At 40.9% G+C, this 23,305-nt stretch overlaps 1 protein-coding gene across 1 annotated transcript; it reads right to left on the bottom strand.

The window, feature by feature from the left end:
- Positions 1-904: 904 nt before the first annotated feature.
- On the bottom strand, positions 905-23,305 carry LOC115124526 (acyl-CoA-binding domain-containing protein 5A-like). The gene is made up of 13 exons (XM_029653960.2): positions 23,211-23,305; positions 22,695-22,820; positions 22,300-22,420; positions 19,478-19,550; positions 19,070-19,187; positions 12,882-13,106; positions 12,583-12,786; positions 10,677-10,765; positions 10,292-10,523; positions 9,980-10,179; positions 9,562-9,612; positions 4,349-4,458; positions 905-1,020 (listed from the first exon to the last, which is right to left on the bottom strand). Exons 2-13 carry the CDS (start codon positions 22,777-22,779, stop codon positions 1,008-1,010), a joined length of 1,521 nt encoding a protein of 506 aa, XP_029509820.1. The 5' UTR covers positions 22,780-22,820; positions 23,211-23,305; the 3' UTR covers positions 905-1,007.

The following is a 23,305-nucleotide window of genomic DNA, read 5'->3' as shown; positions in this document are numbered from 1 at the left end:
TTTAAAACATCATTTTTTCTTCTTCTTCGCTGTCAGGAGACGGACCACTAAAAAGGGGAGTTTCGGTTTTTTGTCTTCTTCTTGGAACACATCCCCATCAAAGTTGCCGATCCGTGCCGTAAGATGTACGGAATATTTGCAAGAAAAGAAGCTATACTCAACATACACAACCAATAACTTTACCCGCCCAAGTTAAATCATCGTCATTACTTCAGAGCAAAAAAAAAGTACTAATGTAGTACAGAGGTTGTATAATCTTGCATGATTATAAAAGCTGCAGTTCAATTCATTCACATTTCTCTTTGATTTCAATTGTAATGTCAGTGGGTTGTGAGGCTTCCCCCAACTCACTACTCAGTGGGTTGTGAGGCTTCCCCCAACTCACTACTCAGTGGGTTCGGAGGCTTCCCCCAACTCACTACTCAGTGGGTTGTGAGGCTTCCCCCAACTCACTACTCAGTGGGTTGTGAGGCTTCCCCCAACTCACTACTCAGTGGGTTGTGAGGCTTCCCCCAACTCACTACTCAGTGGGTTCGGAGGCTTCCCCCAACTCACTACTCAGTGGGTTCGGAGGCTTCCCCCAACTCACTACTCAGTGGGTTCGGAGGCTTCCCCCAACTCACTACTCAGTGGGTTGTGAGGCTTCCCCCAACTCACTACTCAGTGGGTTGTGAGGCTTCCCCCAACTCACTACTCAGTGGGTTCGGAGGCTTCCCCCAACTCACTACTCAGTGGGTTCGGAGGCTTCCCCCAACTCACTACTCAGTGGGTTCGGAGGCTTCCCCCAACTCACTACTCAGTGGGTTCGGAGGCTTCCCCCAACTCACTACTCAGTGGGTTGTGAGGCTTCCCCCAACTCACTACTCCTAGTGCCATCTTCATAGTGCAAAAGCCAGAGTTATAGAGGTGTGGGTGGGAAAGCGGAAGGGAGGCTACAGCCGTTACCCAACCAGAGACTGTTGAGAGGGCTCTCATCGTCGCTCTGTGTCTTTGGGACGGGAGACTTTTCAGTTGATTCGTCTAAAAGTGGGGAAAAGACTCAATGTTAGAAAGCCTTTTTACTAAGTTCAAGTCATACATAGAGTTACTTAGAGTTACATAGAGTTACATAGAGTTATCAACACAATGTGGTCTCAGAGCATTTCATATTATTCTGTACGTAAACACTCCAGTGAGTATGATATGTTACATTTCGTATGGTACAGTGCATTCGTAAAGTATTCAGACCCCTTAACTTTTTTCACGTTGTTATATTACAGCCTTATTCTAAAATTGATTAAATTGTTTTTTACATCATCAATCTACACACAATACCCCATAATGACATCACAATACCCCATAATGACATCACAATACCCCATAATGACATCACAATACCCCATAATGATAAAGCAAAAACAGGTTTTTAGAAATGTTTGAAAATGTATTTAAAAAATATACTGGAATATCACATTTACATGAGTATTCAGTCTCTACTCAGTACTTTGTTGAAGCACCTTTGGCAGTGATTACAGCCTTGAGTCTTCTTGGTATGACGCTACAAGCATGGCACACCTGTATTTGGAGAGTTTCTCCCATTCTTCTCTGCAGATCCTCTCAAACTCTGTCAGGTTGGATTGGGAGCGTTGCTGCACAGCTATTTTCAGGTCTCTCCAGAGATGTTAGATCTGGTTCAAGTCCAGTCTCTGGCTGGGTCACTCAAGGACATTGAGACTTGTCCCGAAGCCACTACTGCGTTGTCTTGGCTGTGTGCTTAGGGTCATTGTCCTGTTGGAAGGTGAACCTTCGCCCCAGTCTGAGGTCCTGAGCGCTCTGGAGAAGGTTTACATCAAGGCGCTCTCTGTACTTTGCTCCGTTCACCTTTCCCTCGATCCTGACTAGTCTCCCAGTCCCTGCCGCTGAAAAACATCCCCACAGCATGATACTGCCACCACCATGCTTCACTGTAGGGATGGAGCCAGGTTCTCTCCAGATGGATGCTTGGCATTCAGGCCAAAGAGTTCCATCTTGGTTTCCTCAAACCAGAAAATCTTGTTTCTCATGGTCTGAGAGTCCTTTAAGTGCCTTTTGGCAAAGTCCAAGCAGCCTGTCATGTGCCTTTTACTGAGGAGTGGCTTCCGTCTGGCCACTCTACCATAAAGGCCTGATTGTTGGAGTGCTGCAGAGGTGGTTGTCCTTCTGGAAGGTTCTCCCATCTCCACAGAGGAACTATGGAGCACTGTCAGAGTGACCATTGTGTTCTTGGTCACCTCTCTGACCAAGGTCCTTCTCCCCCGAATGCTCAGTTTGTCCGGGCAACCAGCTCTAGGAAGAGTCTTGGTGATTCCAAACTTCTTCAATTTAAGAATGTTGGAGGCCACTTTGTTATTGGGGACCTTCAATGCTGCAGACATTTTTTGGTACAGTTTTGGTACCCTCCCCCAGATCTGTTCCTCGACACAATCCTATCTCGGAGCTCTACTGACAATTCCGTCAACCTCATGGCTTGGTTTTTGCTCTGACATGCACTGCCAACTGTGGGACCTTATATAGACAGGTGTGTGCCTTTCATGTCCAATCCATTGAATTTACCACAGGTGGACTCCGATCAAGTTGTTGAAGCTAAGCTTGTAGCGTCATACCCAAGAAGACTCGAGGCTGTAATTGCTGCCAAAGGTACTTCAACAAAGTACTGAGTAAAGAGACTGAATACTTATGTAAATGTGATATTTCAGTTTTTTGTATTTTTTTCTTCCATAAATAAATTAGCAAACATTTCTAAAAACTTGTATTTGCTTTGTCATTATGGGGTATTGTGATGTCATTATGGGGTATTGTGATGTCATTATGGGGTATTGTGATGTCATTATGGGGTATTGTGATGTCATTATGGGGTATTGTGATGTCATTATGGGGTATTGTGATGTCATTATGGGGTATTGTGTGTAGATTAATGAGTAGAAAAATAACTATTTAATCCATTTTAGAATAAGGCTGTAATAATCACATTTTGAAAAAGCCTGAATACTTCCTGAAGGTTTTGTAAATAAGGTATTCCTGTTTCTTTTTTTCACATTTGAAAACCTGTTTTCGATTTGTCATTATGGTTGTATTGTGTGTAGATGTCTGAGGATTTTGTCTTTATTTAATCCATTTTAGAATAAGGCTGTAACGTGACAAAATGTGGAAAAAGGGAAGGGGTGTGAATACTTTTCAAATGCACTGTATGTATTCATTTGTGGATGTCCATCAATCATTTCGTATGAAATGTCATGAATTGCAATTCCAAATATGTTTGCAAAACACACTGTGTTATGTATTTGCAAAACGTATAATATGTTACGAATTCCAATTTCTTGTGGCTAATGTTTGCTAGGTAGTTAACGCTAAAGTTAGCTAGCTGGCTTACGTTAGCTCAAGAGGTTAAGGTTAGCCAAACAGAGGTACCGTGACGAGATCCTGAGGCCCATTGTCGTGCAATTCATCTGCCGCCATCACCTCGTGTTTCAGCATGATAAACCACAGCCCCATGACGCAAGGATTTTTACACAATTCCTTAAAGCTGAAAATGTCCTAGTTCTTCCATTGGCCTGCATACTCACCAGACATTTCACCCATTGAGCATGTTTGGGATGCTCTGGATCGACGTGCACGACAGTGTATTCCAGTTCCTGCCAATATCCAGCAACTTCTCACATTCGGGGGAAGAGGAGTGGCACAACGGGCCACAATCAACAGCCTGATCAACTCAATGTGAAGGAGATGTGTCTCGCTGCATGAGGCATCTGGTCCCACCAGATACTGACTGATTTTCTGATCCTACTTTATTTTTAAGGTATTTGTGTTCAACAGATGCATATCTGTATTCCCAGTCATGTGAAATCCATAGATTAATAAATGTATTTAAACTGACTGATTTCCTTTATATGAACTGCAACTGTTGCACGTTGAGCTTTATATTTTTGTTCAGTGTAGTTGCAAAGTTGCGTATTAGTTACAAAATGCTAAAATTGTCCGTGGTGAGATTCGAACACGCAACCTTTCGATTGCTAGATGTTCGTGTTATACGCCCAACCAACCAAACACCCTCCTTATTGTTTTTGCCTTAAGTAACCTTTTCTCTCTTATGTAACCATACCAAATGTAACATATCATACTAATGTTAGTGTACCGGATTTACATTTACTATGTGACGTCTAGTCTATGAGACCAGTCTGATCAACAGATTGGCATTATAGAGGTTCCAGGGGCAGAATCGTGAATGGATCACCAAATAACATAAATGTAACAAATATCCGTCTCACTTTACTCAACAATACCACTGACTGGCAGTTCTTGTAGAATATCTCCCATCTTGCTATAGAATTACCTTCTCTTGCGTTGAAGATATAGACGGATAAGCCACTGCACCACAAACGGCCATGCCACAGCAAAGGCAACAGCGCTAGGAGACACGTCAAAAGGCCACCAGGATGGTTTCTAGAGGACAAAATAGGAGGAAAATGCATATTCTGAAAAACTAGAGAAGTACTTTTCCTGAAGAAGATGTAGTGTGCTTGCTAGATTGGTTAAAAGTAGTCCCAGTAGTGCTAATGAGAGCAGTACTAATGGTGGTGACTGATTATAGTTTAAAAAAGTAGGTATATGGAAAAATGGATTGATATGGCTATTGACTGATTGATTGATTTGGCTATTGACTGATTGATTGATTGATTTGGCTATTGACTGATTGATTAATTAATTGATTTTGGCTATTGACTGATTAATTAATTAATTGATTTTGGCTATTGACTGATTGATTTGGCTATTGACTGATTGATTGATTGATTTGGCTATTGACTGATTGATTAATTAATTGATTTTGGCTATTGACTGATTAATTAATTAATTGATTTTGGCTATTGACTGATTAATTAATTAATTGATTTTGGCTATTGACTGATTAATTAATTAATTGATTTTGGCTATTGACTGATTAATTAATTAATTGATTTTGGCTATTGACTGATTAATTAATTAATTGATTTTGGCTATTGACTGATTGATTAATTAATTGATTTTGGCTATTGACTGATTGATTAATTAATTGATTTTGGCTATTGACTGATTGATTAATTAATTGATTTTGGCTATTGACTGATTGATTAATTAATTGATTTTGGCTATTGACTGATTGATTAATTAATTGATTTTGGCTATTGACTGATTGATTAATTAATTGATTTTGGCTATTGACTGATTGATTAATTAATTGATTTTGGCTATTGACTGATTGATTAATTAATTGATTTTGGCTATTGACTGATTGATTAATTAATTGATTTTGGCTATTGACTGATTGATTAATTAATTGATTTTGGCTATTGACTGATTGATTAATTAATTGATTTTGGCTATTGACTGATTGATTAATTAATTGATTTTGGCTATTGACTGATTGATTAATTAATTGATTTTGGCTATTGACTGATTGATTAATTAATTGATTTTGGCTATTGACTGATTGATTGAATGGATAGGATAGCCTAAACATGTGAACATTGGTTTGGTGTCTCTAGCTTGAACAGTTCAAGAGTTTACATTTACATTTAAGTCATTTAGCAGACGCTCTTATCCAGAGCGACTTACAAATTGGTGCGTTCACCTTAAGACATCCAGTGGAACAGCCACTTTACAATAGTGCATCTAAATCTTTTAAGGGGGGTGAGAAGGATTACTTTATCCTAAAAAAATAATTTAATAGTTTATTAAATACATGGGCATAAATATTTTGTATATCGCTAAACCTCTGCTTGACTTTTGATATTCCATTCCCCAATCCTCAGTCTTGGAATATTTGACTTCTAGTTCATTGCTCCTTCATCTGCTGCCCACTACACATGTTATTGAACACAACCAGAATAAACAGGAATAACATGGGATGAAAGTAGCGTTATACTTTAACATGATCTAACGTGTGATACTCGGAAAGATTGAAAGACTAAATTTCCTGACAAACTATAATCAATTATTCAGGATAATACATACACTACATGACCAAAAGTATGTGGACAACTGCATGTTGAACATCTCATTCCAGAATCATGGGCATTAATATGGAGTTGCTTCCCCCTCCCCTCCTTTGCATTTACATTTACATTTAAGTCATTTAGCAGACGCTCTTATCCAGAGCGACTTACAAATTGGTGCATTCATCTTATGACATCCAGTGGAGCAGCCACTTTACAATAGTGCATCTAAATCTTTTAAGGGGGGTGAGAAGGATTACTTTATCCTATCCTAGGTATTCCTGAAAGAGGTGGGGTTTCAGGTGTCTCCGGAAGGTGGTGATTGACTCCGCTGTCCTGGCGTCGTGAGGGAGTTTGTTCCACCATTGGGGGGCCAGAGCAGCGAACAGTTTTGACTGGGCTGCGCGGGAACTGTACTTCCTCAGTGGTAGGGAGGCGAGCAGGCCAGAGGTGGATGAACGAGAGTTACTGTTGGTTAGTAATTTCATGCAAATGTCTACAGTTATAGTTGATAAAATAAAAAACATTTAAAATGTGAAGTTAGAATAGCCTGAATGTTTTAAAAGTTGGTTTAGTAGCTTAATTGGCCAAGGAGCAGGACCATTTTGAATAGCTTCCTCTGTATTCCTATGGTTCCTCATTCAAAACCATGTTAATTTATGCACATTTTAAAAAAATTTACAGTTTAAAAAGTATTAATAGTATCAAAAACCGTTTGACTAAATTGGGCCAGTCTGAATATCTCAACATTGGTTTGGTGTTGATAGCTTAAGCGGTTCAAAAGGACTTGCGCGGACATATTTTCCCCATGTAAGTCTATGGCCATTTAATTGTCATTGAAATGCATTGGGATTTAAACACATTTAAATATTGTTGTGTTTTAAAAAATATATATATTTTCTCATAGAAATCTAAGTTGGGGTCTTCTGCACATTTGAAAGTTGGTTTCGTGTTTATAGCTTATATGGTTACAGACGTGTGGCGTTTTCTCTAATATGCAAATGTACGCTAATTTAAACTGATTTAAGGATGGATAAATTACATCATCTACATATTCATGAAGTGGTTCCATCATCCTGAAGGTGTTTTGGAGTTTCTAGTCTTGAATGGTTGGAAAGCAGTGCCACTGTGAATATCTATCTACCTGTCATTGTCGCCATTGACTCTAATTGCAAACTTTTAAATAGTTATAGTTACAAAAGTATTAATAGTATTAAAAAATATATAATTTGATAAGCAATCTTAGGGTCAGTCTGAACATCTCAACGTTGGTCTGGTGTTGATTGCTTGAACGGTGAAATATCAAGACTCATCTCCATTTTCGACCATTCAAAAGAGTCTTATGGTCATTGACTTGCATTGAGTTTAATGCAAATATGGTTGTACTACAAACAAAAAGTATATATAGTATTAAAAATATATATATATATATTTGTCAAGCAACCTGAAGACGGTCTGTCTGAAAATTCTAAAGTTGGTTTAGTGTTAACGGCTCAAGCGGTGTTAATCATTAAGAGTGAGTGGAATAATACCAATGCTAATTAGACTATGTAAATAATCTAGACTTTCAGAAAACACACCTAATAAATACATCCTTCTTTATATATCTCACAATATCCCTGAAAAGAAAATGATCTGTATTCTGAATCACAATACAAAGGGCATGTACAGTCTATGACCATGTTCAGTCTATGACCATGTTCAGTCTATGACCATGTTCAGTCTATGACCATGTGTTCAGTCTATGACCATGTGATCAGTCCATGACCATGTGATCAGTCCATGACCATGTGTTCAGTCCATGACCATGTGATCAGTCTATGACCATGTGTTCAGTCTATGACCATGTGTTCAGTCTATGACCATGTGTTCAGTCTATGACCATGTGTTCAGTCTATGACCATGTGTTCAGTCTATGACCATGTGATCAGTCTATGACCATGTGATCAGTCTATAACCATGTGATCAGTCTATGACCATGTGTTCAGTCTATGACCATTTGTTCAGTCTATGACCATGTGTTCAGTCTATGACCATGTGTTCAGTCTATGACCATGTGATCAGTCTATGACCATGTGATCAGTCTATGACCATGTGTTCAGTCTATGACCATGTGATCAGTCTATGACCATGTGTTCAGTCTATGACCATGTGATCAGTCTATGACCATGTGTTCAGTCTATGACCATGTGTTCAGTCTATGACCATGTTCAGTCTATGACCATGTTCAGTCTATGACCATGTTCAGTCTATGACCATGTGATCAGTCCATGACCATGTGATCAGTCCATGACCATGTGATCAGTCCATGACCATGTGATCAGTCCATGACCATGTGATCAGTCTATGACCATGTGAACAGTCTATGACCATGTGTTCAGTCTATGACCATGTGTTCAGTCTATGACCATGTGATCAGTCTATGACCATGTGATCAGTCTATGACCATGTGTTCAGTCTATGACCATGTGATCAGTCTATGACCATGTGATCAGTCTATGACCATGTTCAGTCTATGACCATGTGTTCTGTCTATGACCATGTGTTCAGTCTATGACCATGTTAACAGTCTATGACCATGTGAACAGTCTATGACCATGTGAACAGTCTATGACCATGTTCAGTCTATGACCATGTGTTCAGTCTATGACCATGTGTTCAGTCTATGACCATGTGTTCAGTCTATGACCATGTGTTCAGTCTATGACCATGTGTTCAGTCTATGACCATGTTAACAGTCTATGACCATGTGAACAGTCTATGACCATGTGATCAGTCTATGACCATGTGATCAGTCTATGACCATGTGATCAGTCTATGACCATGTGATCAGTCTATGACCATGTGATCAGTCCATGACCATGTGTTCAGTCCATGACCATGTGATCAGTCCATGACCATGTGTTCAGTCTAGGACCATGTGAACAGTCTATGACCATGTGAACAGTCTATGACCATGTGTTCAGTCTATGACCATGTGTTCAGTCTATGACCATGTGTTCAGTCTATGACCATGTGTTCAGTCTATGACCATGTGATCAGTCTATGACCATGTGTTCAGTCTATGACCATGTGATCAGTCTATGACCATGTGTTCAGTCTATGACCATGTGATCAGTCTATGACCATGTGTTCAGTCTATGACCATGTTCAGTCTATGACCATGTGTTCAGTCTATGACCATGTTCAGTCTATGACCATGTTCAGTCTATGACCATGTGATCAGTCCATGACCATGTGATCAGTCCATGACCATGTGATCAGTCTATGACCATGTGATCAGTCCATGACCATGTGATCAGTCCATGACCATGTGATCAGTCCATGACCATGTGTTCAGTCTATGACCATGTGTTCAGTCTATGACCATGTGATCAGTCTATGACCATGTGATCAGTCTATGACCATGTGATCAGTCTATGACCATGTGTTCAGTCTATGACCATGTGATCAGTCTATGACCATGTGATCAGTCTATGACCATGTGATCAGTCTATGACCATGTGATCAGTCTATGACCATGTGATCTGAGTCCAACACAAACAGTGACAGACAGAAAAGCAGTGCACCATACCTTACTTCCCTTCTTTACCAGGGGTGACGGTGGGTATGGTAGAGCCAACGACTAGAAAACAAAAGGGAGAAGAAAAAACACAACAACATACATTAAATTACTTCTTCAACTAAATAGTTAGTCCATCTTAGACCAAAACCATCATGGACCAAAATCATCTTGGACCAAAATCATCTTGGACCAAAATCATCTTAGACCAAAATCATCTTGGACCAAAATCATCTTGGACCAAAATCACCTTAGACCAAAATCCTGACCTTTTGAGCATGAATAAAATGTTGTGAGAGCAATAGGTGGAAGTACCCCATGACAGCATGTTTGTCACGGGGTTATTAGACACCTTTTAGCAGTAGTTGCTATCTTATCAGGCTGTGTAACAGATAGTTTCAAAATGGTATGTGGGTCTCTGGTCTCTGACCTGGGATGCAGTGAGGGCCTCGAGTGTGTGCAATCTCTCCAGGACACTCTGCATGTCCTCCTGCAGTCTGGCCAGCGCCACTACGATCTGCTCATTTAGACTGCCTCCTGTTGCCCCCGCTCCACCCCATCGCTCCCCGTCCCCTCCGCTACCCTGCAAGGGCCCCTGGGCCTCCACGCCGTGCCCTGAAGACCTGGAGCCTATAAACAAATATAGAGACACAGAGAAGTGTGAACACTGACATATACTTCTAGAGAAAGAACGGGCCTAAACACACACACACACACACACACACACACACACACACCGTACCTCGTTCTCTCCTATCGACCCTATCTGTATTCAGTCTCTGTCTCTGAGAGGCCCCTCCACTCGTCTCCCCATCCTCCCCGCCACACTGGATGCCCTTGGGTGGCCCCTGGGAGTCCTCAGGGGTCCCACACGGTGCCTCGGCGGGCCCCTCCTGATCGGACAGAGGGCTGTGGCTCTCCCCCTGCTCTTCCTCATCCAGCTCCAGACAGCGGTCAGTGTGTGCCTCAGAGCCCTGAACCAAACACACATACATGAGGATTTGGAAATGTTGCATGTACGCTGTGTGTACTGGCTTTGTCTGTACTCTGTGTGTGTGTGTGTATGTGTGCGTGAGTGTGTGTGTGTGTGTGTGTGCGTGCGTGAGTGTGTGTAAGTGTACTCTTACCTCTTCCAGGCCAAACTGGTCCATAGAGTCACAGTAGACCTCGCTGTCTGAGTCACTGGCCACATGACGGGGCCAGGATACATCCAGATCTATAGGAATAGATAGCACAATGTCCCATACGGGTCAGCTTCCATTCTTAGCCATAAGATGGGAACCTTCCTTCAGAGAGATGTTTGTGCTAGCAGGACCCATTAAGAAGCAACACAAATGTAACCCGTACAGAGGCCTTTGATGTGCCATTAGCATGATACAGTCAAAAGTTTGGACACATTACTCATTCATGGGTTTTTCTTTATTTTTTTAACTATTTTCTACATTGTAGAATAATAGTGAAAACATCAAAACTATCAAATAACACAATATGGAATCATGTAGTAACCAAAAAAGTGCGCTATTTTGTAGTTTTGATGTCTTCACTATTATTCTACAATGTAAAAAATAAAGAAAAACCCTTGAATGAGTAGGTGTGTCCAAACTTCTGATTGGTCGTGCATGTGTTCCACATTCCAAACGTATCCTTTATCAAGGTGATCATTGATTGGATGAGAAGCGATGGTTCGAGGTCCACTGGCCCCAGACCAGATCAGCTTTTAGGGGGATAATGTCACGACAACCCATCAGAGCAGGGGAGTCTGTGTCTGTTCCCAGGGAAGTGCAGGGTTGCAACAGCTCTGTGAGTAAAGCTGAGCAGCTTAATAGGATCACATGGCAAAGGATCCATAAGGACAACCGCCCACTAGGGTGCTAAGTAGCCATTTTGAAACTTTTTTTTGCCATCTAGTTAATGGACGATCTGGATTAGGCCTATATATTTTTTTTTTCTTTTTAAATTTTACCTTTATTTAACTAGGCAAGTCAGTTAAGAACAAATTCTTATTTTCAATGACGGCCTAGGAACAGTGGGTTAACTGCCTGTTCAGGGGTAGAACGACATATTTGTACCTTGTCAGCTCGGGGATTTGAACTTGCAACCTTTCAGTTACTAGTCCAACGCTCTAACCACTAGGCTACCCTGCCGCCCCTATAACGCCTGCTTCTTGTTTTAGACAGTAATGCTAATATTCAGCATACTAGATATCAATGGCAAACCTGAATTGTATCCAAATTCAAACCTCAGTTCTGTTGTAACAGACAAATCTAGGCCTGATATACACCGTCATGCACCTGATTGGTTGGTTTCTACCTTTTTTCTACAGTGCCTGAAATACATATTGGTTACCACGGGGAAATAGTTTCTACCTTTTTCTACAGTGCCTGAAATACCCATTGGTTACCACGGGGAAATAGTTTCTACCTTTTTCTACAGTGCCTGAAATACATATTGGTTACCACGGGGAAATAGTTTCTACCTTTTTTCTACAGTGCCTGAAATACCCATTGGTTACCACGGGGAAATAGTTTCTACCTTTTTCTACAGTGCCTGAAATACATATTGGTTACCACGGGGAAATAGTTTCTACCTTTTTCTACAGTGCCTGAAATACATATTGGTTACCACGGGGAAATAGTTTCTACCTTTTTCTACAGTGCCTGAAATACATATTGGTTACCACGGGGAAATAGTTTCTACCTTTTTGTGTTTACAATAAATAGTATGTTATGCTCTTGAAAAGCATACATTTACAATCCTGTGGCCATTGGATAAAATACTTTTATAGCCCATGGGCATAGGGAAGTCTAACCTTCAGTCATGGTAACGTGCGCACAACATTCTAACTAACAGGCGAATTACAGTATGTCACTGTTGTCAACGCAACATTAATGTGCTATCCAGAGACGAGTCGGGCCACCTTTTAAGAATATTGTTCTAGTCCTGGACATTCAGTTAAATATGAAATATCCCCCCCGTGTGATGCTATTTGAGAGAAAACAACTCTCTAAAACACATGGATCTGGTGGTCCTCACCTGCGTGGTGGCCGTTGACCTGGACATGGGGCTCCAGGGGCAGGGTGCTGTTCAAGAGGCCCTCCTCTGAGTCCTCACTGTTCAGCGCAGCCTTGGAGGTGTGGGTCCCATTGGAAAAGTGGCTCATCCCGTTCCTCACATTACCTTCGGACAGGGGGACTTTAGGTCTCCTGGATGAGCCCTCTTTCTTCGACTTTTCAGTTGCTGAAAGACATTTTCTAAATATATTATTACAAGATTTAACGGTTTCCTGTTTCTGTGTTATTGTTATTTTCTTGTCATAATGTTTGACAACATACCTTTTTTCACCTCCTTTATCTCAGCAATTTCTTCTACTTCATCTTCCTCATCAAACTCAAACTCCTCTTCCTCCCCCTGTTCCTTCACTGCCATGACTTTGGGCTTTGGAGGCTCACCTGCCGGCCTGGGTGGCCGTGTCTCCAAAGTGCCATTAATTTCCATTGTCCTAATGATGCTCCTTGTGACACTTTTTGAAGGTGCTGATGTAATCATGGTCCCAAAACCTGTGTCATAGAAACAACTGTGTTACAATCATTAAAAAAAACTAAAGCTTTATGTTACTGCTAGTTTAATTTACCCAGACAAGGAGATATACCATGAGATACACTACATAACCAAAAGTATGTGGACACCTGCCGGTCAAACATCTCATTCCAAAATCATGGGCATTAATATGGAGTTGCGCCCCCCCCCTCTGGCTGCTATAACAGCCTCCACTCTTCTGGGAAGGCTTTCCACTAGATGTTGGAACATTGCTGCAATAACAGCCTCCACTCTTCTGGGAAGGCTTTCCACTAGATGTTGGAACATTGCTGCTATAACAGCCTCCACTCTTCTGGGAAGGCTTTCCACTAGACGTTGGAACATTGCTGCAGGGGACTTGCATCCGTTCAGCCACAAGAGCATTAGTGAGGTCGCGAAATTATGTTGGGCGATTAGGCCTGGCTCACAGCCGGCGTTCCAATTCATCCCAAAGGTGTTCGATGTGGTTGAGGTCAGGGCTCTGTGCAGGCCAATCAAGTTCTTCCACACCGGATCTCGACAAACCATTTCTGTACGGACCTTGCTTTGTCCACAAGGGCATTGTCATGGTGAAACAGGAAAGGGCCTTCCCCAAACTGTTACCACAAAGATGAAAGCACATAATCATCTAGAATGTAATGGTATGCTGTAGCGTTAAGATTCCCCTTCACTGGAACTAAGGGGCCCGAACCATGAAAAACAGCCCCAGACCATTATTCCTCCTACACCAAACTTTACAGTTGGCACTATACATTCGGGCAGGTAGCAATCTCCTGGCATCCGCCAAACCCAGATTCGTCCATTGGACTGTCAGAGGGTGGAGAAGCGTGATTCATCTGTTCAGAGAAGATGTTTCCACTGCTCCAGAGTCCAATGGCGGGGAGTTTTACACCACTCCAGCCGACGCTTGGTATTGGGCATGGTGATCTTACGCTTGTGTACCGCTGCTCGGCCATGGAAACCCATTTCATGAAGCTCCCGAGATCAGTTCTTGTGCTGATGTTGCTTCCAGAGGCAGTTTGGAACTCGGTAGTGCGCGTTGCAACCAAGTACAGATCAATTTTACGTGCTACGCGCTTCAGCACTCAGCGGTCCCGTTCTGTGAGCCTGTGTGGCCTACCACTTCGCGACTGAGCCGTTGTTGCTCCTAGACATTTCCACTTCACAATAAAAGCACTTACAGTTGACCGGGGGGCAGTTCTTGCAGGGCAGAAACATTTGATGAACTGACTTGTTGGAAAGGTGGCTTCCTACAGTATGACAGTGCCACGTTGAAAGTCACTGAGCTCTTATTTAAGGCCATTCTACAGCCAATGTTTGTCTATGGAGACTGCATGACTGTGTGCTCGATTTTATATACCTGTCAGCCATGGGTGTGGCTATATCCGAATCCACTAATTTGAAGGGGTGTCCACATACTTTTGTATACAGTGAAAGTAGTCAGATCCCTTGACTTTTTCCACATTTTGTTAAGTTTCAGCCTTATTCTAAAATGGATTAAATTGATTTTTTCCCTCATCAAGCTACACACAATAACCCATAATGACAAAGCAAAAACAGTATTTAGACATTTTTGCAAATGTATTAAAAATAAAACAGTAATATATCATTTACATAAGTATTCAGACCATTTACTCAATACTTTGTTGAAGTATTCGAGTCTTCTTGTATATGACACTACAAGCTTGACACACCTGTATTTGGGGAGTTTCTCCCATTCTTCTCTGCATATCCTCTCAAGCTCTGTCAGGTTGGATTGGAAGCGTCACTGCACAGCTATTTTCAGGTCTCTCCAGAAATGTTTGATTGGGGTCAAGTCTGGGCTCTGACTGGGCCACTCAAGGACATTCAGAGACACTCCTGTCTTGTCTTGGCTGTGTACTTAGGGTCGTTGTCCTGTTTGAAGGTGAACCTTTGCCCCAGTCTGAGGTCCTGAGAGCTCTGGAGCAGGTTTTCATCAAGGATCTGTCTCTGTACTTTGCTACTTTGTTCACCTTTCCCTCGATCCTGACTAGTCTCTCAGTCCCTGCCGCTGAAAAACATCCCCACAACAGGATGCTGCCACCACCATGCTTCACCGTAGGGATGGTGCCAGGTTTTCTCCAGACGTGACACTTGGCATTCAGGCCTAAGAGTTCAATCTTGGTTTCATCAGACCAGAGAATCTTGTTTCTCATGGTCTGAGAGTCCTTTAGGTGCCTTTTGGCGAACTCCAAGTGGGCTGTCATGTGCCTTTTACTGAGGAGTGTCTTCCATCTGGCCACTCTACCATAAAGTCCTGATTTGTGGAGTGCTGCAGAGATGGTTGTCCTTCTGGAAGGTTCTCCCATCTCCACAGAGGAACTCTGGAGCTCCTTCAGAGTGACCATCGGGTTCTTGGTCACATCCCCGAACAAGGCCCTTCTCCACCAATTGCTCAGTTTGGCCAGGCGGCCAGCTCTAGGAAGAGTCTTGGTGGTTCCACACTTCTTCCTTTTAAGAATGATGGAGGCCACTGTGTTCTTGGGGACCTTCAATGCTGCAGGAACTATTTGGTACCCTTCCCTAATCATGCCTTCCAAATCATGTCCAATCAATTGAATTTACTACAAGTGAACTCCAATCAAGTTGTAAAAAAATCTCAAGGATGATAAATGGAAACAGGATGCACCTCAGCTCAATTTAGAGTCTCATAGCAAAGGGCCTGAATACTTTTGTAAATAAGATATTATAGATTTTTTTTTTTTTTTACATACATTTGCAAAAATGTCTAAAAAGCTTTGTTTTCTGTTTTCGCTTTGTCATTGTGGGGTATTGTGATGTCATTATGGGGTATTGTGATGTCATTACGGGGTATTGTGATGTCATTACGGGGTATTGTGATGTCATTATGGGGTATTGTGATGTCATTACGGGGTATTGTGATGTCATTATGGGGTATTGTGTGTAGATTGATGAGGACATGTTTGTATTTGATCCATTTTATAATAAGGCTGTAACGTAACAACATGGGGAAAAAGGACTGAGTACTTTCAGAATGCACTGTATATTGTATACCGGGAGACATACCGGGAGGCATACCGGGAGGCATACCGGGAGACATAGCGGGAGACATAGCGGGAGACATAGCGGGAGACATAGCGGGAGACATAGCGGGAGACATAGCGGGAGACATACCGGGAGGCATACCGGGAGACATACCGGGAGGCATACCGGGAGGCATACCGGGAGACATACCGGGAGACATACCGGGAGACATACCGGGAGACATAGCGGGAGACATACCGGGAGACATACCGGGAGGCATACCGGGAGGCATACCGGGAGGCATACCGGGAGACATACCGGGAGGCATACCGGGAGACATACCGGGAGACATACCGGGAGACATACCGGGAGGCATACCGGGAGACATACCGGGAGACATACCGGGAGACATACCGGGAGGCATACCGGAGACATACCGGGAGGCATACCGGGAGGCATACCGGGAGACATACCGGGAGACATACCGAGGCATACCGGAGGCATACCGGGAGACATACCGGGAGACATACCGGAGACATACCGGGAGGCATACCGGGAGACATACCGGAGGCATACCGAGGCATACCGGGAGGCATACCGGGAGACATAGCGGGAGACATAGCGGAGACATACCGGAGACATAGCGGAGGCATACCGGGAGACATACCGGGAGACATACCGGAGACATACCGGGAGGCATACCGGGAGGCATACCGGGAGGCATACCGGGAGACATACCGGAGACATACCGGAGGCATACCGGGAGGCATACCGGGAGACATACCGGGAGGCATACCGGGAGACATACCGGGAGGCATACCGGGAGACATACCGGGAGACATACCGGGAGGCATACCGGGAGACATACCGGGAGACATACCGGGAGACATACCGGGAGGCATACCGGGAGGCATACCGGGAGACATACCGGGAGACATACCGGGAGACATACCGGGAGACATACCGGGAGGCATACCGGGAGGCATACCGGGAGACATACCGGGAGGCATACCGGGAGACATACCGGGAGGCATACCGGAGACATACCGGGAGACATACCGGAGGCATACCGGGAGCCATACCGGAGACATACCGAGACATACCGGGAGGCATACCGGGAGACATACCGGGAGACATACCGGGAGGCATACCGGGAGACATACCGGGAGACATACCGGGAGGCATACCGGGAGGCATACCGGGAGACATACCGGGAGACATACCGGGAGACATACCGGGAGACATACCGGGAGACATACCGGGAGATAAGTTCTAATTTAACCAAACTATGAGATATAAAGCAAAAATAAAATAATAAAATGAAAACCTACTTATACTACTTATACTATTTATACTACTTATACTATTTATACTACTTATACTACTTATACTATTTATACTATTTATACTACTTATACTATTTATACTATTTATACTATTTATACTACTTATACTACTTATACTACTTATACTACTTATACTATTTATACTATTTATACTACTTATACTATTTATACTATTTATACTATTTATACTACTTATACTATTTATACTATTTATACTATTTATACTACTTATACTACTTATACTACTTATACTACTTATACTACTTATACTACTTATACTATTTATACTATTTATACTATTTATACTACTTATACTATTTATACTATTTATACTATTTATACTATTTATACTATTTATACTACTTATACTATTTATACTACTTATACTATTTATACTATTTATACTACTTATACTATTTATACTACTTATACTATTTATACTACTTATACTACTTATACTACTTATACTATTTATACTACTTATACTATTTATACTACTTATACTATTTATACTATTTATACTATTTATACTCCTAATCTATTTATACTACTTATACTACTTATACTACTTATACTATTTATACTATTTATACTACTTATACTATTTATACTATTTATACTACTTATACTACTTATACTACTTATACTACTTATACTATTTATACTACTTATACTACTTATACTACTTATACTACTTATACTATTTATACTACTTATACTATTTATACTACTTATACTATTTATACTACTTATACTATTTATACTACTTATACTATTTATACTATTTATACTATTTATACTATTTATACTACTTATACTATTTATACTACTTATACTACTTATACTACTTATACTATTTATACTACTTATACTATTTATACTACTTATACTATTTATACTATTTATTCTATTTATACTACTTATACTATTTATACTACTTATACTATTTATACTACTTATACTATTTATACTATTTATACTACTTATACTACTTATTTATACTATTTATACTATTTACTACTTATACTATTTATACTACTTATACTATTTATACTACTTATACTATTTATACTACTTATACTACTTATACTATTTATACTACTTATACTATTTATTCTACTTATACTATTTATACTACTTATACTATTTATACTATTTATACTACTTATACTACTTATACTACTTATACTATTTATACTACTTATACTACTTATACTATTTATACTACTTATACTATTTATACTATTTATACTATTTATACTATTTATACTACTTATACTATTTATACTATTTATACTACGTATACTACTTATACTACTTATACTATTTATACTACTTATACTACTTATACTATTTATACTACTTATACTATTTATACTATTTATACTACTTATACTACTCTACAACATCACAACTAAAATGAATTGTGGGTAAATACACATCTATAGACTTGCCTTGAAGTTGCCGTGCAAATTTTGTCAAACGGGCTGAGTACATGATAGAAATGTAGTTAAAATGGAAGACATGCCAAATAAAATTCAAATAAAATTCATATAAAATCAAATTAAAATTAAAAAAGGTAGTGACAGTACCTGCAGACAGGTCGGAAACCTGATTTATGTGTTTTTTCTCTTGCACCTGCTCATAGAAGGGGCCCAACACCAGCAGCAGCTGCTCTACCTCAGTCGTACAGGGCATGCCCTCGAGGATCTGTTGTTTACACACAACACGACAACAAAAACATTTAGTGCCCTCTGACGTCCACTGACATTCATCCTGTCTGAACGTCATTTAGACAGATTTTCATCAACAAAAATGATCCCCCTCTGGGTTGGGAGTCAATTCCTTTTTAACTTAATTGAACTCGGGATATTTCACTTATAAAGAATAGAATTCCCCTTGCTTCCTGGACTCATCAATAATGTATTAGAATACCCGCCAACGCTGGTATGCTGACTTCTGCATTGAACCTTCATATCCATTCAAGACAAAACACTTACCAGCTTCAATTCATCAACATAAGCAATCATTGCCTCTTCCTTGGGCATTTCTCCCAGATCATTCCATGCATCCCTAAATAGACAGAACAAGATGTTTGAAATAACACCTACATTGACAGTTTCCTACCAAGAGTTTAATACCTCTTCAAGTGATAACACAGGTTAACAGAATATATACTGTATTCTATACTATCTACTGTATCTTAGTGTAACGGATGTGAAACGGCTAGCTTAGTTAGCGGTGCGCGCTAAATAGCGTTTCAATCGGTGACGTCACTTGCTCTGAGACCTTGAAGTAGTGGTTCCCCTTGCTCTGCAAGGGCCGCGGCTTTTGTGGTGCGATGGGTACCGATGCTTCGTGGGTGTCTGTTGTTGATGTGTGCAGAGGGTCCCTGGTTCGCGCCCGGGTATGGGCGAGGGGACGGTCTAAAGTTATACTGTTACATTAGCCACTCTGTCATTGCTCATCCATATATTTATATATTCTTATTCCATTCCTTTACCCGGATTTGTGTGTATGAGGTAGTTGTTGTGGAATTGTTAGATTACATGTTAGATATCGCTGCACTGTCGGAACTAGAAGCACAAGCATTTCGCTACATTCGCATTAACATCTGCTAACCATGTGTATGTGACCAATAACATCTGCTAACCATGTGACCAATAACATCTGCTAACCATGTGTATGTGACCAATAACATCTGCTAACCATGTGTATGTGACCAATAACATCTGCTAACCATGTGACCAATAACATCTGCTAACCATGTGTATGTGACCAATAACATCTGCTAACCATGTGTATGTGACCAATAACATCTGCTAGCCATGTGTATGTGACCATTAACATCTGCTAACCATGTATATGTGACCAATAACATCTGCTAACCATGTGTATGTGACCATTAACATCTGCTAACCATGTGTATGTGACCAATAACATCTGCTAACCATGTGTATGTGACCAATAACATCTGCTAGCCATGTGACCAATAACATCTGCTAACCATGTGTATGTGACCAATAACATCTGCTAACCATGTGTATGTGACCATTAACATCTGCTAACCATGTGTATGTGACCAATAACATCTGCTAACCATGTGACCAATAACATCTGCTAACCATGTGACCAATAACATCTGCTAACCATGTGTATGTGACCATTAACATCTGCTAACCATGTGTATGTGACCATTAACATCTGCTAACCATGTGTATGTGACCAATAACATCTGCTAGCCATGTGACCAATAACATCTGCTAACCATGTGTATGTGACCAATAACATCTGCTAGCCATGTGACCAATAACATCTGCTAGCCATGTGACCAATAACATCTGCTAACCATGTGTATGTGACCAATAACATCTGCTAACCATGTGTATGTGACCAATAACATATGCTAGCCATGTGTATGTGACCAATAACATCTGCTAACCATGTGACCAATAACATCTGCAAACCATGTGTATGTGACCAATAACATCTGCTAACCATGTGTATGTGACCAATAACATCTGCTAACCATGTGTATGTGACCATTAACATCTGCTAACCATGAGTATGTGACCATTAACATCTGCAAACCATGTGACCAATAACATCTGCTAACCATGTGACCAATAACATCTGCTAACCATGTGACCAATAACATCTGCTAACCATGTGTATGTGACCAATAACATCTGCTAACCATGTGACCAATAACATCTGCTAACCATGTGACCAGTAACATCTGCTAACCATGTGACCAATAACATCTGCTAACCATGTGACCAATAACATCTGCTAACCATGTGACCAATAACATCTGCTAACCATGTGACCAATAACATCTGCTAACCATGTGTATGTGACCAAATTATTTTTGATTTGAGTTAAGATATCAGTAACAGAAACAACTGTTTTTTATGGATCTTGGGTATTATGATCAAGGTTGCTTTAAATTCGTTAACTCTTAGACATAATGGTCATTCTCATAGGAGTCGTGGACAGCATAATGGTCATTCTCATAGGAGTCGTGGACAGCATAATGGTCATTCTCATAGGAGTCGTGGACAGCATAATGGTCATTCTCATAGGAGTCGTGGACAGCATAATGGTCATTCTCATAGGAGTCGTGGACAGCATAATGGTCATTCTCATAGGAGTCGTGGACAGCATAATGGTCATTCTCATAGGAGTCGTGGACAGCATAATGGTCATTCTCATAGGAGTCGTGGACAAAGTCTTTATTGCCGAGATCATCGTGACATTCGTTATCAGCAGAGAGTCTCCACTTGGTCAATGACCCAGACGCTCATTAACCTAAAGCAGCAGCTGGCCTGCCAACTCTACAAGTAAGGCTCAGTAAAGAAATAACAGTCTACAAGTATAATAGTTAAACCGATTTACAAACAGCTGCAGTGTCATCTCTAAAAGAGGATTCCCTCAGTGGTGAGATCTTCTATAAAAATAAATAAATATATATGTAAACAAAACAAGTAAAAATCAGTCAACTGCCGCCAAGTGTGTACAAGGTGACATGACATATCATGCCTCTTCAGCGCAACGAGTCCAGAGTTTATCAGACAAAATGTGGCAATAGGAAAGTTAACTGCAAGGACTTTACAGTACAGACAAACCTCTGTCGTCGTTAGACGACTCTATTTGAATCCTACTGGTCGGTTTGCATTACCGTTTGACTTAGATCCTATTTGAATCCTACTGGTCGGTTTGCATTACCATTTGACTTAGATCCTATTTGAATCCTACTGGTCGGTTTGCATTACCATTTGACTTAGATCCTATTTGAATCCTACTGGTCGGTTTGCATTACCATTTGACTTTGCCCATGGGGTCCCAGAAACCAGGTCTGGGTGTGTTGCAGGGTCCTAGTGTTGACTGTTTGTAATAACTGTAAAACTTGAGCATCATGTCATTGGAGGGCTGAAAGGAACCTGAAATGAGGATGAGGAGTGTCAATGAGAGGAATGATAACTCAAACAGACTGGTACCTAGGCTAAGAATATACAACTTTGCAGTAAAAACCACTGTCTTGGTATTTGAAAGGCTTTTTTTGTGGGGGAAAACTCTTTAGGTTTTAACACAATTAATTTAGTTGTGATATTATTCGGGTGTATAAATATACCTACTCCCATAGAGCGTTGGAAAGTAGGTTAACAATAATTGGCTTTAGGCTACAATGTTGCATTTAGCCTTCATAGCCCTTACCGTCTGGAGGCAAGCTTTGTATCACTTTGACAGCGGCATCAAATCTCCGCTCGTACAATGGTTTTCCATCCTCAATCTCCATCATGACCCCAAAAGTGTGAATTACGCTCGCGAACTCTCCAAAACCTAGGGATAATCATTATTAAAGTGGTCAGACAGGAATGTACAACATGAGAGTTGAGTATGGGTTGCAGAAATTATGTTGTGGCTAAAGCTAGGCCCATAATAACATTGGTCAAATGATATGAAAACCGTTCACAAAAACATAAAAGTACTTCAAATATAGATATATAAGTACTATAGGTGACTATTTGACAACAACCCCATAGCAGATAAGCTAAACCAAAACCACTGGTTAAGGTTATGTCGTCTGTGAATTTTAGAGCACTCAATGCAACAGAGACTAAACAAATGGTTTAAAAACATCCTAATAATGTATCTTTCCAATGAACACAACAAAATATATATATTTCACTCGGTAAATAAGCTCAGTAGGACATGTAGTTTGTCACTCACCATTTAATGATCTACCTGCTTGAGACTACGACCTCTCTGTACTTAACGACAGGCACAATACAGAGGTGACAGGCACTGCGTGCTATGGGAGTTGT

The sequence above is a fragment of the Oncorhynchus nerka genome, linkage group LG22 (genome assembly GCF_034236695.1).
Source record: "Oncorhynchus nerka isolate Pitt River linkage group LG22, Oner_Uvic_2.0, whole genome shotgun sequence".
NCBI classification, from domain to species: Eukaryota; Metazoa; Chordata; class Actinopteri; order Salmoniformes; family Salmonidae; genus Oncorhynchus; species Oncorhynchus nerka.
The sequence above is the reverse complement of the archived record's forward strand: the minus strand, read 5'-3'. Positions and strand labels throughout refer to the sequence as shown.

What these genes read in the sequence shown, in the direction of transcription:
- LOC115124526 (XM_029653960.2), bottom strand. Translation starts at nt 22,779, where the DNA reads ATGATGGAGATTGAGGATGGAAAACCATTGTACGAGCGGAGATTTGAT. An exon ending in ACAAAGCTTGCCTCCAGACG is followed by an intron (nt 22,421 to 22,694) that starts GTAAGGGCTATG and finishes TCCTCATTTCAG; the next exon opens with GTTCCTTTCAGCCCTCCAAT. An exon ending in GGTTTCCGACCTGTCTGCAG is followed by an intron (nt 13,107 to 19,069) that starts GTACTGTCACTA and finishes TCTATGACACAG; the next exon opens with GTTTTGGGACCATGATTACA.